At 34.5% G+C, this 17,259-nt stretch overlaps 1 protein-coding gene across 1 annotated transcript in view; it reads left to right on the top strand.

Moving 5' to 3' along the window:
* The window catches only part of LOC129005255 (probable ATP-dependent RNA helicase DDX47), a 31,590-nt gene that overhangs the window by 6,696 nt on the left and 7,635 nt on the right, over positions 1–17,259 (top strand). The window contains exons 4-6 of the mRNA XM_054434096.1: positions 73–239; positions 10,182–10,328; positions 16,100–16,189. Coding sequence (XP_054290071.1) covers positions 73–239; positions 10,182–10,328; positions 16,100–16,189 — 404 coding nt within the window. The remainder of the gene's footprint in view (positions 1–72; positions 240–10,181; positions 10,329–16,099; positions 16,190–17,259) is intronic.

The following is a 17,259-nucleotide window of genomic DNA, read 5'->3' as shown; positions in this document are numbered from 1 at the left end:
GGTACAGACTGGATAACTTTAAAGTGACATCATAAAGATATTTCTGAGCTCTTATTGTTCGTGATTCTGTAGGTTCAAGTATCGGAGTGCAGTGTGCTGTCATCGTAGGTGGAATGGACATGATGTCTCAATCACTTACTCTTGCCAAGAAACCTCACATCATCATAGCAACTCCTGGCCGACTGGTCGACCATCTTACCAACACCAAAGGGTTCAACCTCAAGGCTCTCAAGTACTTGGTATGTTCTTGTATAATAATAATAGTATCAAATCTTGATTTGTTGTAGTAATACAGATGTTATTGACAATTTTGTAAGATGAAGTACTCCAGGCCATAAAAGTATTTAAGAAAAAATAAAAGAACAGGCCTATAAAAGAACTAGGCCTATCTAGGATACAACAAACATACATGACAGATAAAATCAAATATTGGCTTTATAAGTTTTAGTAAGTTTAAGTAAGTTTATTTTCTTAATTGCAGTGGTCCTGGACAAAGATGTATTTGAATAGTTTAAATTGTCATATATTCAATTATAAATGAGCCTATTCTCATTCATAAAGCTTACTTGTCATAAGTTTAGTGTACATTGCGTGTTATGGTCCAAATCCTTGTCTTGCTACTAAACCACTTCTTGTTATAAAGGTCTTTTAGTGAATGTTTTAGTTTTAAAATTTTAAACATCCGTATTTCATTATTTATTCTAGCTCAAATAAGCTAACTTGCATTTAATTCAGGGGTGTGCAAGTGCTCAAGTGGTCGGGTACTTTTTAGGGAGTATTTCAGTACTCGGCTCAACTCGAGCTTTTCGAGGATTCTCAAAGAGTAAAGCTTTTTAATGAGTTTGTTAAAAACATGTTTATTGGTGCAGTTTGGCAGAATCAAAGCACAACCTTTACTCTAGCAAGCTATTTCATAACTAGGGATGTGTCGATTCTCGATACCACTTATACTTGGACATTGGTATCAGTATCAAGAATTGATTGTCAAAAGTTGATTCTGTTACCAATACCCATCATGCCCGTGCAAGACAATGATGACGTTTCCTGTGAACGTAGTAAATGATGATGACGTCCATACGGCCACGGGAGATGTTCATGATTTTTCCGCCATTGCAGACGACGACGATGACGTTTCCATGAGCCCTGCAGGAGATATTCATGATTTTGTCGTGACTGCAAAAGACAGTGATGTTGTTTCTGTAATTGAGAAAGATATTTCAGATTTTGCAGCGATCCCAGAAGACGACGACGATATCTCCATGACCACAGGAGATGATCACTATATTACCTCGAGTTTGGTTTGACTGGAAATATCAGGCTGGCACACCTCTAGTTTATAATAACATTTCCTTTTGGATTTTTGCTGTTAGATCTTCATTTACCTTTAATATGTTAGTGATTTAATGTGTTAAGACCCCGTGTCACCCGACTGCATATACTGCCCAGGCATTATCGATGACGTGGAACATACATTTTTCCACTGCCAGTGCTGGGAAAGGCCCCGCCTGGAGGCTCAACAGTTAGTAGGACTGCTGTCGGTGGACACGGTCATACCGATTATGACGGAGGGTGAGGACAATTGGACCTGTGTGTCACATTATATCCAGGGTATTCTCCGCGCTAAGAAGATCGACCTTGACCGGGATGCGGTGTAGGTCATTAAGAATCTAAATGCCAGAAACGGTGCGAGCCCTGAGGGCTTAGGTCACATGTTAGCCTGACTTGAAGTAATGTGACAAACAATTCCAGGTCTGTGTCCAAAACAGAGTAGAGGGGGTTTTTTAGTCAGTAGTCTGATAATTTTCAGGAGTCTCACACTACAGGCTGGCTACCTGTGTGCGTAAAAGCATTTTCCCTCCTCTCCCTAAAAAAAAAAATATGTTAGTGATTTAATGTGTTAAGAAGAGTTTAAACGTAGAAGTCTTTGGAGGGTAGCTGCCATATTGGATTGATTTAAAACAGCTGCTAAAGACTTGTTTATCAACCAGAAATATTTTTTTTATATAGGCCTACCAAAGTAATTGTAATTTAAGTATACTACGCACTATGATATTAGAAATTTTCTTTGTAGTTTTGTTATTGTTTTATGAGGTAGCACAGCTAGGCTCCAAGCTCCAAGGTCTCTTAAATAGGCTAGTTAGAATGTTTCATTACTGTATATATTTTTTCCCTACTGAAAAACACCACCTAAAAATTCTAACAAATTACCTCAAAAATACTTATATAGAAGGACATTAAGACAAGATTTGTGTAGTAGCATAGACTATGGTTGTTGTATTAATAGTCAAAGGTAGCATAGACTATTAGTAGGTAACCAATCCAACCAGAAAATTTGCTAAAACTATAAAAAAATTGTTTCGGTATCGAGAATTGATAAGTTTTGCCTGATTGTTGGGTTTTCTGGATATTTATTATTAAGATCCGTAATGTTCTATATATCAAAAAAAAAAATTGCGATGTTAAACTTGTAATTTGAACAAAAATGATCGTTTTTGAATACCAAAAAACTAATTGTAGACTGTTTTTATAGTATTGATGTCATCAGTAACAAATATCTCGATATGGTTCTAAAACTAATTTAGCCTATTCATAGTAATAATGAAATCCTGTTTCGTAGTAGCAATAGTTAGTTTGTCATAACCATGCATATCGTGTTATACATTCCACATAGCAGGTAAGCTAATTAAACAAATTATTCTTTTAAATTAGCTTACAAACCTGCTACGTGGAATGTACAAAACGGTATGCACCGCAGTCTGGAACTTGTAGATCATGCTACATGTTCTGCACTAGCTAATTATCGCTACTGGATTAAACTTAATGGATTTACTGTATTGTTGCTTGAAATTAGTCACGGTTGATGCCAGTAGATGTATTGCAAACTGGTTACCAAGCAGTGTATTAGTTCTTGTATACAGTGTGTTAGAAAAGTTCCTAAACGGTTTATCATATCTTTAACCATTTCATATAAAGCAAAAGCAGTATAAATTGGTATACCTACCTAAGATATGAGATAAAAATCCACATTATTTAGGAACTGAGGTTTTGTTATCTCATAAGTGCAGTAAAATTGAATGCCGCAAATTTGAGCTCAAAAGAAAAACCAGAACAAACATGGCAACTGCTAAAAGATTTCTTGAATTTGCAATTTTAAATCTTTGAACTGGTACTTTGGGGGAAGGCAATGGTTCAGCTAGAAAGCAAATATTCTGTAAGTGTAATCTGCCCCTAGCACCATTGTACTTGGTGCTCACTCTTGGTATAGACTGGATATAACTTTAAAGTGACATCATAAAGTTATTTCTGAGCTCTTATTGTTCGTGATTCTGTAGGTTCAAGTATTGGAGTGCAGTGTGCTGTCATTGTCATTCTTTAATGGTCTACCACTAAAGACTGTGAGGTACCAAATTTTAAAGGGGGTAAAAACGTATTGCTAGTCAACAAACACTATAACTTACCCGATTTTTATCCACAACATCCTACTCCTAGGTCTATGTGTTGGCCATAGCTTGGGCTATGGGCCAAAGAACGTAGGCCTACTTTTAATAACAGTGAAGTACACAAACACACCCACAACGATATATTTATTCATGATAGCACTTCGTTTCACATAATAAAGTTAAAACGACCGATTTTACGAATATTTAACGCCGATGACAACATCACTTAACCTCGAAATGGTGTTTGTTGACCAACGACAGACGACAACTAGACCGACCGGCTCAACAGGTGAATTTCCGATCAGCTGTTGGCTAGTTCTCAAACTCACCACCAGAGCGATTAAGCCTCGAACGAGGAAATCATGATTTGAGCCGGACAAGTTTATTCGCTGTTTGACCACCGACTAGCTCGCACGAGTCACGAATACGACAACGACACTACGATAGATATTATTACGAAGGTTTTATCTTACGCATACTTTACTTATTATACCTTTTCGTTTTCTTAAAATTCCATTACGAATTATCTTAATTTAATATCTCAACTCGAGTCTTGACCCGCCAGTTCCTGCCTGCCAGTGACTAGCGGTGGCGATCGTTTATTTTATTTTAATTAATTAGTTTCGAAATTACTATTTCTCCGTTCGCTTAACAAAGAATTATCGCGTCTAAATTATATCTCGTTTTCACCGTTTTAATACCCCGAGACTGGTCGTCTTAGTTCTAAACCCCGTCTTTGGCGGGTGAAAGAATCAAGTCTTGGGAGCAGCTGATTTGAACAATCAAACAGCTACGAATATTAATGTTAAATCTATTTTAAATCATCCCACGATAAATTCTCCGTTCAATTATATTAATTAGGCCCGACGACTCTGTAGGAATTACTTTTACCTTATATTCGATTTTATATTATTTACCAACGACTTTAGCCAGATAGTTCACAGTTTATTACGAGTATTTAAATCACATTGGCTAAGATTGAATACTCGTCAGTCCTACAGAGTCAGTATAAAAGTTAGGCAAAATTCTCCAAAACACGTTAGCGAAGGTGAGGATGAAATAGCTCCTACTGAGCGTCTGCAGGATTTCCTGAGCGCTTCTAGGCTCTGAGCCTTCGCTAAAATCTAAATAAATTGATCAGTCAAAGCCGTGACAACTTCGTATCGACCCCTGGATTTTTCTCGGCTCCTTCTGAGCACTCCGGGGAAGAAATTTGAGTGTGGCTGGTTCTAGGGGTAGGCCTAGCCTGACTTGGTGAATACTAGTTTATTCCCCCACTAGAATTTTGCGTCACAAGACCTTTGATCTAAATATCAAATCGACCTATGCTAACAATAAATTTATGATTTTCTTCCCACTCTTGGCGCCCCTCTGAGAAGTTAGCGCATTTGCATAGCAAATTCAATGAATCTTTGAATGGCTGCCATTTTTGACTCAATTGTCTGTTTGAGTTTGGGTTTGTGGCATTGTGTTTTCCTAACAAAGGAATTTAATTTGGTGTGACTATCAACATATGCTTATATTTAAGATTTTCTTCTGACTCCAAGTGTCCCCTTGAGGAGGTATCGCATCACTGAATAATATTTTGAAATGGTTTTCATGACTTTTGTGTTGTAACTTTGTTCTAAATTTGGTGGCTCTATAACTTTATTATTTTTTTTATTTAAAACCGTTCCTGAACTTTTTTTAACGGGCTCTCCACACTTGCGCCATTCTACCTGTGTCGTTCCAAACACTCCACTAGTGCGCCACAAGCTTTAGAGCCACCCCTTAATCCCACTCCACACTTGCGCCACCTATTCAACTCTAGAACCACTCAGGCAGAAACTTTCTACACTTACTACTTACTAGTACTTACTAGAACATGTAAATCCAATAAGTAGGCAATCACTTTAACACTGCATAGTTTGTTATTAATTACACACCACCGTCATGGTTTAAATCCATGTGTGTAGCCCCTAAGCTGGTGGACATTCCTGGTGTTGGTTGGCATAAATAAAGCTTGGTTCCTGGCATAAATTTGTATTTGTAATATCGTGTGACTAATATTGTGATACGACTTTACCGAGCAACGCCACCGTTCTTCATGTGTTGTTTAAGTTTCGTCATGAGATGGAAGGTAAAACCGTTCTTAATTAAAATTGTAAATCCACGTAACAAACGTTTCTCCATAACAAAACTGACACTATAAACACTCCCGCACTGTTTTGATGGTTACTAGAGAGATACTGACAAATGTGAGGGTAGGTTTGTACTTAAAAATATAGGAGAGATTAAATTCAAACGAATTATGGATTTACTGCTGCCTCAAAACTTAGCACCACATATCAACTGCGGTACATCAGCCTAAAACGAGGAATTGTATTATGTACCTATTTAAAACAAAATCATGACATAACCGACAGATTCCAAGAGACGTGTATGTTGTAGTAATTCAAAGTTGTGATTAGAAATTTGTATAGCAAAGCCAAATGATTGTAAACATTAGTGCTCTGAAATTTGAACACATGTATATTATAAAATCTCTTTATTTTGCAAATATCTTAAGTTGGTGTTACTATAGAAGCGTATCCACTTTTTTCATACCAATAGTTAGTTCTTCGTCAGTTCTCAATAGTTCCCCAATATTATCGTTAGTTCTCAAAAAATAAATAATGTTATAGCCAATAATAAAAGGGTACACTAAATTCACACTTGAGAATGATGCCTACATCTATATACCAAACGTTCGTTCTTTGTTAATTCTCGATAGTTCTCCAATATTGTTGCTTATTCACCAAAAATAAAAACATTATGAGAAATAAAAAGTGGTTAAAACGCTAACTTCAATAAGGCATTTCCAGCTCGCACCGTTTTCTGATGAAAAAGGCTATATACAACAATCGTTAGTTGTTCGTTAGTTCTCGATAGTTCTCTAATATTGTTGTTAGTTCTTCAAAAATAAAAAGTTATAAGGCATTAAACGCATTAAATTTCAATCAATTTTGGTAATTTGGTTTATTTAATACTAAGCTATCTCCACCTTTCCTGTACTGTAGCAGCAAACATAAGGACTCATGAAAATTAATGTTATTTAAATTCAAAATAAGTCTGAAAATTGTTATATTTTAGTGGAAATCTGTCCAGGTAAATACAAAATCGCTTGGTCTGCAGGTTTGGACTGGTACGGTACAGCAGGGGCCTGTTTCATAAAACTACTAGTCTAGTATTGACTAGTCCATGGACTAGTAATACTAGTGTATTTTACAAGTCTACGTTTCAAAAACCTACTAGTGTAAAATACTAGTTATTAGTGTAAGGACTAGTATTACTAGTGGTTTTTTTTTTCTTTTTTTTTTTAAGAGGTTGGCGGCCTCTTTTAACCCTGCATTTGCCTGTCCACATAGACTACAGATCTGTGCGTGGAACGTATCCAGCAAAGCAAGGGGTGAGCCGGTACAGTACAAAGGTGAACTGTACTGATAAAAGTTAGTGGCAGTGACCAGGATCCGAACCCACGACACTTCTGCCTTGGGCCCGAAGTCCGCGACGCTACCGACTGAGCCACCGACTCACCAAAAACTTTTACTAGTGGTTTTTACTAGTGTAGACAGCAATGTGTTTCATAAAGTTTTACTCTTGTAAATTACACTGGTAAATACTTGCCATTTTCTAACAACCTCTCTACACCCGTATTATTTGAAGTAGACTAGTATTTTTGGAAAGAGAGTTATTTCATTACTCACATCATTTAAAAAAATGAATTATTAAGTTCTTTTTGTAAGTGTGAATTGGCTCACTTTTGCAATTTAAGATAAAAAATACCCCCGCCGCAGCAAACCTGCAGACTAAGCGAATTTCCATTGACCTGATTGGATTTACACTAAAATGCCTCCATAAAAATAGCACATTTATTTTCTATTTAAATAGAATTAGTTTAACAAGTACCTTAGGTTTGCTGCAACAGGGAGGGTAAAAAAGATTTTTTTATAAAATGATAATAGTTTAGTAAGAAATAAAAGTATTTTCAAAATCGATCAAAATATGTTCATAAACAAGCAAACTACAACAGTTGACTTATTCTCCATAAGAATAACATGGGAATTTTAAAATTACAATTTTTTTGAATTTTCTCCGTAACAATTAGGCGCATAATAACACTTCAATATACTAAATTATTTGTTTTTTTAAGCTCTACAAAGTGGTTTAAAAATAAATTGTGAAATTTTGTGTTTTTAGCGGCAAAAATGGGAAAAACCTATTTTTACCCCATAAAACCCCCCATAAACCCCCGTTCCCATAGTCCGATCATGCTGGTTCGCGAACTCATTCAAGTTTATCCCGCCTTACACCTTCAAACCAAATTTTATCAAAATCGGACAAAAATTACTCAAGTTATCGTGCGGATGGACACACACATATATATATATATATATATATACATATATCTATATATAGATATATAAAAATTTGAACGAATGGTGTTTTTGGCCTCTGGGGACATCAAAATGAAAAAGTAAATCGGTCCCGGGCTTAGGTCTTACCATGAGACCTACGGTAATAGCTACTTCCCTATAGGGAAATTCGCTAATAGATCTGTGAGTGCCAAAATGATAATTATTATTAGATATAAATTACAATCAATAAATGTGGCGTAGTACAAAATGAGTAAATTGAATTTTACAATGTGTGTACAATCTATTAGAATTAATTATAATTACAAGTTATCAATTTTTGCAAAATTTTAGTCTAATTTTATTTGAGTTAAATTTTATGGTTATATCAACTATTTAGCTATCACAGAGAAAAGATTTTTAAGCTTTGAGAGAAACCAAATTAAAACCGCATACCGTATTGCATACAAAGATGTACAAAAATGTATCTTAACATTGCAACATTAATCAGATTATTTTACAACCAAGGCTCTCGGTTTTGTTTAAAGACATTTTAATAGGAAATAATAGTAAGCCAATTTTAAAGAGGAGTTGCATTGTATTTTTTATTTTTTTAGGTGCTTATTATTTGTTTCCCTAAATAGCTAAAACCCTGTGATGTACTAACAATTTTGTAGGCCTATATTTAATTTTTGGGCGTTGGACTGAACTGCTTACCATAAAAACATTACTTTTAATCCATTTTGGTATTCTGAATTTGTTATTCAAAGTAATAAAAAAATTAGATGTTGATTAGAGCTGTTATTTTAATGTAAAACATGTAAAAGTTTAATTAACGGAACTAAGGTATAGTGAGTGGTGCAGATTTGAACCAGAGACCCACCACATGAGAAACGAAAACTCTACCTCTGAGCTACGCCCTGCAATAGCGCATATGCCATGTTTTACTATACTTGAAAACCTACTTCTCCATTGCGTGTAACGGCGTTGCAATTATTTGTTACATCAATAAATGTTTAGGCTTATTATTCATGGTTTGTAGACTCAAAATTAGAATATCACAGAATGGTTTTTAACCCAAATATTCTTATGCATTTGAATATTTGAAAACATAGGTTAGGGTACTTGAAAATGTCCCTAACAAAATGTCCTTAGACGATACATTCAAAATTTGAGCCTTCTTTTCTTTACTCATAGCAAGCTTAATTTTATATGTCAGAATAAAACAAAAACTTTACAAATCACGGCGAATGCGGCAGCAACAGATCAATTTCCACCCAACTGTTGAGCGCCGCAACTAGGCCTACAACCAGCTACTACCACAGAAAACATCATATTACTATAACCCAGAATGCCAACCGCATGGTAAAAAGCATTAAGTGTTTTGAGAGAGCTTTGCCTGTCAATCGTAGGCAGCGCCACCAGCGTTGCTATGCTGAGTGCATGGCAACGCTGGTGGCGCTGCCTACGATTGACAGGCAAAGCTCTCTCAAAACACTTAATGCTTTTTACCATGCGGTTGGCATTATATGTTTTCTGTGCTACTACGTACAATCACCGTGTTGATTGCAGCGACGCAACGCCGTGCCGCGCCGGCGCGTCGGCGGGCTCATTGATGAACATAAATAATAGCGTTTTGATAAATAATATGTGATTGTTTTACTTATGTGTCTATATAGTTATTAATTAAAAGAAAACACTGCACGTTTCTACAACTATTTACTTTTTGTATCAAATGAAAACAAAATTTAAACCCTTTATAAAGCGCCAGAAAACCCGTGATTGAGGTTAGAAATTAGTGTTGACAGTTCACTTGTAAAGTTGGTCACGTGACCAAAAATACTAGTCTAATAGTACTAATACACTAGTATTTACTAGCGGTATAAAAACGTTTATGAAACACAAATTAGTAGGACAGGTAAATACGGGACTAGTATTTACTAGACTAGTATCTTTATGAAACAGGGCCTACAACAACCGGCTACTACGTACAATCACCGTGTTGATTGCAGCGACTTCTTTTAGTATTCTTGTAGTATTCTTTTAAAACATACAGAGCCGAGTAAGCCCATTATGTTTGTCTGATTACACAATAATCACGCCTGACTGGAGATGGCGTACTAGTGGAGTGGGATTAGGTGACATTTTATGACCCAGAAACACAGATTGTACCTGTGGAGTGGCGCACTTTGGATATGCCCTTTTTAACACACTCTCAGGTAATAACCTCCAAATAGAACCAAACTTCCAGGCAAGTTTTGGAGTATCTATGAATTAGTCAATGGTATAACACACTACATATCATTAACAACTGGCGTTGTTTGACCTAATGTTTGTTGACAATATTTGATCTATTGTGTTTGTGAAGATCATGGACGAAGCTGACCGTATACTCAACATGGACTTTGAAGTGGAGGTTGACAAAATACTGAAGGTGATTCCCAGGGAGAGACGGACTTTCTTGTTCTCGGCCACGATGACCAAAAAGGTGCAGAAGTTACAGCGCGCCTGTCTGGTATGTTGTGTACAAAGAACACAAATCTATAATGTCAACAACTGTCTTTACTTTTTACTTTATGATAGTTTGATTTGAATTTCCTTAAGTTGTTACAATCTGACATTACTATAAATATTATTATTGGCATTTTTTTCTTTATTAAAGGTTTAAGTGACTTGGTGATTGTCAAAATGATCCCATTTGGTTTGAATGACTATGGAATCGTTTTGACAGTAACCAGGTGATATAAATACAGTCCAACCTCGGTATAACGAATCTGAAGGGACCAAACTGAATATTCGTTATATCAAGGATTTCGTTAAAACGAGGTTCGTTATATTGAGGTTAGGTTTGCAGGAATTTCGCTAAGTCAAGGTTCAGAACCAGGATCAGTCAATATAGGTCGGGATTGGACCTTATTAAAACAAAATTAAGTAGCATAGGCTACAATACTTTACAGTGTACAGTGTTTACATTGTAAAGTAGAACGTCGATTGTCTGGGGTAATAAAGGGAAGGGATCTTTAATATTGCGCAATCATGACATTTCTAGTCATTGACTTTGGTACAGGTTACAAACTGTAAGTTTAAAATCGCAGCTTACTCTAACCCACCTAAAACCTAGCCAAACACGGTATTGTATAGCAATAAACCACAAAGAACAAAACAAAACAGTAAGAGTTTTGTAAGCTACTGCTCGTGATATGCCGGTAGGCTACTTACAATACAGTACTGATTTATTAAATCACAACAGAGGAATGTCAATACTGTAATAATCATCAACTGTAGCATTGATGTTGCCTTAGTTTCAAAAAATCGTATTTAAAATAATAAAAATATTAGATAAGTCGTTATAAAAGTCTATAATTATAGCCAACTTAAATATAATAAAAACACTTGTAAAAGGAATGTTAAGATAACAATGTTGCTATTCTTTCTGTTTGCTTTGTTCTTCTATTCTTTTTCTTTCTTAGGTTTCTCTTCATCCAAAAATTGTACAATTCACCATATTTACTTATCACCCAATCACATTTTACTAAAAATTACGTCGTCATCAGTCCTCAGCTGTAAAAAAGCGCGCAGCGACGATAGCAGACAGGGATGTGTAAAACGGAGCAGACGAATGTTAGCGCAATCATTGACGTCACCTTTCCATTTCATTTGATAAAGAAACTGATTTTTCAAAAACAATAATGGTGGGGGGGGGGGGTTCGTTGTATCGAGGGAGAAACGTAGACAATTCGTTAAGTAGAGGTTAAATTCGCTATGTAGAGGTTCTGACAATGATAAATTCGTTATATTGAGGTGTCTTATTTTAGCCGGGACCGTGAAAAATCCGTTAAATCAAGGTCGTTGTTACAGTTTGTTCGTTATGTAGAGGTAAAATATACATTGTGTATTATGGAGAGTTCTAGGGGATTTTAAAAAAAATTCGTTATATCAAGGAATTCGTTAAATCGAGGTTCGTTATATCAAGGTTAGACTGTATTATATAATTAACTCAAACAATCTAGAAGCAAATCCATCATGATTTTGTTTTCTTTATTTAATTTCTCAGGTTTCTAGTTATTTGGAATTATATTTACCAGTTACTTATTTCAAAACCCATCTTTTTGACTTGTAATTATAATAATATGTAAAAAAAGTCAATTCTGAACGTAGACAGCTCCAGTATTGTCAACAACAAAAGAAAATAAAACAAGTTCATATACTAAGACTAGTTATTATTTATGATTAGATTGTTTTATTTGGTTAAATGAGGTTTTAAATTACGGAAATAAAAAGAAACAAATTGTAAACAAAACACAACCTCTACAGTGCACCAGATAGAACTAACAATAAATACCCCCGCCGCAGCAAACCTGCTGACTAAGCGAATTTTAACAGTTCACTTATTCTCTATAAGAATAAGAATAATATGAGATTTTCAAATTTGATATATATTTTTTAATTTTCTTTGTAACCAATAACCATACAAAAAACGGGTACTTTCCTGTTAAAGGGAACATTCATTATTATAGATGATTTCTTTTTCTTATTTCGATATTTTTGTTCTCCTTTTTACAATCCATATTCCTTCTGTTTTAATATCTTGAAACTTCAAACACATTTAAATTCCAAATTAAGAACTAACCTTGTTTAGGCAAACATAATAGCCTATATATTGGATTGAGAAATGAAACTATTCTAAACTTACCTAGCATAACTAACCAAACTTGCTGTAGGCTAAGTTACCGTTTCAAAATTCTGTTTGATAACAGAAAAGGCATATGGAGAATAAATAGGCTGTCAAACAGAATTTTAAAATGTTACAGCAAGTTTAGTTGGTTAGGTTGGTTTAGAACAGTTTCATTTCAATATTATATTATTTTTAAATTGTTTGTTGATACTGAACAATTTTTAATTATTCTTATCGTAGTTGTCAGCTCAGCTGATATGTTTCAATTCGTTAATATCAATATATTGGATAAATAATAATCCAGTAACCTTGTTATAAAAATCAGAGTCTACCTTGCATGAAATGGGGTAGTAGGATTCTTTTTTTTATGTTGTTTGTAGTACCGAGATGCTAAATCCAAATTTTCGACCTTGGCGACCTTCCGGATCACCTCCAAAAAGCTTAAAAATCGGCGGAATTTTGCACTATTTTTACCTTTGTCCGATTTTGACCCTGAAGCATCATTTTTTCATATAGAACAACCATAACAAATTTTAAAGTACATTAAATTGCCTATCATTTAAGACCTAAATGGTTATTACTGGCCTAATAGTTTTCAAGATATGACTCCGCAAACGACGGCTAAAATTACAAAGTTTTGAATTTTTTTAAGTTTGGCAAACGTTAACTGTTGCGTTAACCCGTAAGCATAACTTTCTAATTATTTTTCATTAAAACAACCATAATTAATTTAAAACTACATTAAATTACTCACAATTTAAGACCAAAATGGTGATTATAGGCCTAACACATTGAGAGATATGCCACTTCAAGGTTCATAAAATCTTCCATAAATGTTTGTATTTGAATATAAACAAATTTATTTCATTTCATCACCATATTATGAGTTTTTTTTTCTTCTTTTTTTATGGAAGGAATCTGTTGTAATTAAAATGTTTATACTATCAAGAGGAATTAATATAAAGAATGAAGAGGCAACAGTGAAAACAAGTTTTAACTTTGCTGTCGTTCTGTCATGCTATATATTACTTCTTTTATGCCAAGTGTTCGCATCTTTACCTGCAGGATATGTTGAAATTAGGAAACAAGATGGATTTCAATAAACACCAGCTATTTACCACCAACGGGTTCTTCACCATTGTGCGTTCTGAAAAGTTCTAGACGGGTGTTTGGACGGACATGACTATAGAGCAGGTGCTCATTTGCCTAATGAAAAGCTATATAGGTTTGACTCGGGACCGTGGTATAGCTGACACCGTGCTCACCCAAGCAAGAATGATATAATTAAAATTTATCTGTAGAATTTAAGTGCTGAGGTTGACGAGTAGGCCTACTGGAATGTTAAGGCACATACAACTGAGTAGCATGTAGAAATTAGACCCTCACGAGTCACTCAAGTTGAAGCGAGTAGAGCGAAGCTGTGTGACTGGTTACTTTGTCACCCTCCATTCTCTAATACTGATGTTATAATGTTCTCAAGCAGTGGAATTGTTGGAAGGAAACTGTCAACTGTCATATGGCTAGAGATATTGGCAATGAAGCGATGTTGAGAGTTTTATGAGAAAAATGTGAATAAGTCAGATACAAAAGGAATAATAAAGTAGTATCTCTTTCTTCTGATGTTAATACTGTGACTGTTGGCAATACAAAGGTGACTATTGACCCCCTCACACTGTTTCACAGGCTATGCGTTCTGAAGTAGTCGGATGAAGAATTAAAGCACTTCTTCACACATGGATTTTCACCATTATCCTTGTCTCAATTGAATGAAAAACTAAATTATAGTTCATACATCCAAATGTCTCAAGTTAGTCATACATGTCAATCTTCAACTGATACCCCTACAGGACGAGTCCATATCCAAAGGTACAAGGATCATCTATCTAATCACAGACCCAGTCGCCCTGCTCCCGCGGCGATACAATTAAATAAATACCGTTCGTCACAGGCCTGTGTTCTATCCCCGAGAACCATTTATTGTAACAATGTACGTGTGTGTTTATGTAGATATATACAAAAGTTTTATTTCCATTTAAAAAAAGTGTTTATAACACAATCTATTCTTGAGATGAAATAAATTTGTTTATTTCTTGTTATGGTTCTTTTATAAAACTTGACAAAATTGAATAGCTTGAAACTTAAAATACAAGCATTTAGGTGAAGATTTTATGAACGTTGAAGTGGCATATCTCTCAATGTGTTAGGCCTATAATCACCATTTTGGTCTTAAATTGTGAGTAATTTAATGTAGTTTTAAATTAATTATGGTTGTTTTAATGAAAAATAATTAGAAAGTTATGCTTACGGGTTAACGCAACAGTTAACGTTTGCCAAACTTAAAAAAATTCAAAACTTTGTAATTTTAGCCGTTGTTTGCGGAGTCATATCTTGAAAACTATTAGGCCAGTAATAACCATTTTGGTCTTAAATGATAGGCAATTTAATGTAGGGTACTTTAAAATTTGTTATGGTTGTTCTATATGAAAAAATGATGCTTCAGAGTCAAAATCGGACAAAGGTAAAAATAGTGCGAAATTCCGCCGATTTTTAAGGTTTTTGGAGGTGATCCGGAAGGTCGCCAAGGTCGAAAATTTGGATTTAGCATCTCGGTACTATTCAAAGTCAAAGTCAAAGTCAAAATAAACTTTATTCGTATGAATACATTGCAGCATCAGAATAGAGTCACATATAACTAAAAATCCCATACTTTCATGCTATATAGCTAAAATACAACATATTTAAAACTATATATAAAACAAAATACTATTACAAACTATTAAACTATTCAAACTATTACTTCTATTACAAACAACATAAAAAAAAGAAACCTACTACCCCATTTCATGCAAGGTAAAATGCGTTAGGTTACTGGATTATAAATAACGATATATCGAAAAGAAATTGTCGATAATAATGAATGTTCCCTTTAACAGGAAAGTACCCAAAAACACTTTAATATTAAATAATTTGGTTTTTTAAGCTCTTTTAAAAGGTTTAGAGAGAAATCATTGGGAAATTTTGTGTTTTGAGGGTCAAAAATGAGAAAAACCAACTTTTACCCTGTAAAACCCCGTTCCCATGGTCCGATCATTCGTGTTCGCGAACTTAATCAATTTTATCCTGCCCTACACCTTTAAACCAAATTTGATCAAAATCGCCAAAAATTCCCCAAATTATCGCGTTTACAGGCACACACACACACACACACATAATATTCATATATACAAATTTGAACGAATGGTGTTTTTGGCCTCTGGGGACATTAAAATGAAAAAAATAAATTGGTCCTGGGCGTAGGTCTTACCTACGGTAATACGCAATACGCAATAGGGAAATTTGCTTATAAAATTGGCTCCAGCGGTTCCATAAGGATGATAAATCTACTAAGGGGGTTTTATCTATGATATAATGTTGATTATGTCTATTGCACTCTGGTGCTTACAACAATAAATGATTATTATTCTCTCATGCATAACAATATTACCTGTCTTTATACAGATTAAGTGGGGCCCTAACTTTGCCTGTTTCATGTTTAATTTCATTTCCATTCATTGTTTTAGTGCTTATCTTTTTTAAATCACTGTTAATTTTGGTGAACTGATTGTTTTCAGGTCGACCCAGTGAAAGTAGAAGTTTCCACAAAATACAAAACTGTTGATCAACTTCGTCAGTACTACATTTTCATCCCTTTAAAGTTCAAGGTAATGATTTTCATTCAAACAACTCTTTCTACACACTTTGATTTATTTTCCAAGCCCAATCAAAGTAAGTAGTTATACTAAGTGTAAATATGTGAAGCTATGTTTTTGGTTCAGGGAACTACACTATTAGGTCGGTAGATTCCAGCTTTTTGACTTATTCTTTCTGAAAATTACCAATTTTGGTTGTTTAAGCATTATAAATAAATCTTTCACCGAGATAATTTTACTAAGATCTATATATAAAATAGGTAAGCACGATTTTTGTTGGCAGAACTCCTCTCTGATGTCTGAACCAATTTTGTTAGTTTATGGATCATTGGAAATATCTCATTGAGTAGATGTCATATAAGGTCTTACCGGTATATGTAGAAAAGTCCCTTGCGCTCTGCCCCAGTGGCTTTTAGAAAGTTCTCCTTTTTCTGTTTTCCTTTTTTGTTTACATCATGATCACTTCGATAATTTATTTGCTGTTAACATTTAAATTGCGGAAACACATGCTATAAACTTACCAACTCTGTTTGAATAAAATACTTACTAATTTGAATCGAGGTTTGTGTTTATATTATAATAGGAAAAGCCTGGACAATTTCATATATTTCACCAAATAGGAAAACTGAACTGACAACAGTACTGTATTTCTTGCGCTATCATTGAAAGAACCGATCTTCAAATTATGGAGACATAGAAAACCCATTGAATGCCACAAGGTAGAAGAAATAGAGTTAATGTTTTTTTTATTTTTTATTTATTATTGTAATTTAATTAGCCTATATAATGAAGAGCACAACATTGATTCCTACAAATGGTGAACTAGAATGTTAGCCAAAGTGATAACATTTTTAGTAGGTTACATGGACTTAATTTGTGATCATTGCTGAGGAAAACCATCTGAGGCTAAATACAACTGGTACTGGTACGTCAAGGAAATTTAATCTGCATTTCTACAAAATTAAAGTGATTTTAAGTCAGGGAAACGTTTGTAGAAAAAAACTTTAAAAAAACAAGGTCAGCTTCTGAAAAATGATAAATATTTATAAGAAAAATGTTGATTATATCAAACTGATATGAAC

The sequence above is a fragment of the Macrosteles quadrilineatus genome, unplaced genomic scaffold (genome assembly GCF_028750875.1).
Source record: "Macrosteles quadrilineatus isolate MER2022 unplaced genomic scaffold, UCM_ALF_1.0 Scaffold_1__1_contigs__length_201487025, whole genome shotgun sequence".
Taxonomy (NCBI): domain Eukaryota; kingdom Metazoa; phylum Arthropoda; class Insecta; order Hemiptera; family Cicadellidae; genus Macrosteles; species Macrosteles quadrilineatus.
This window is presented reverse-complemented; position numbering and strand designations above follow the sequence as displayed.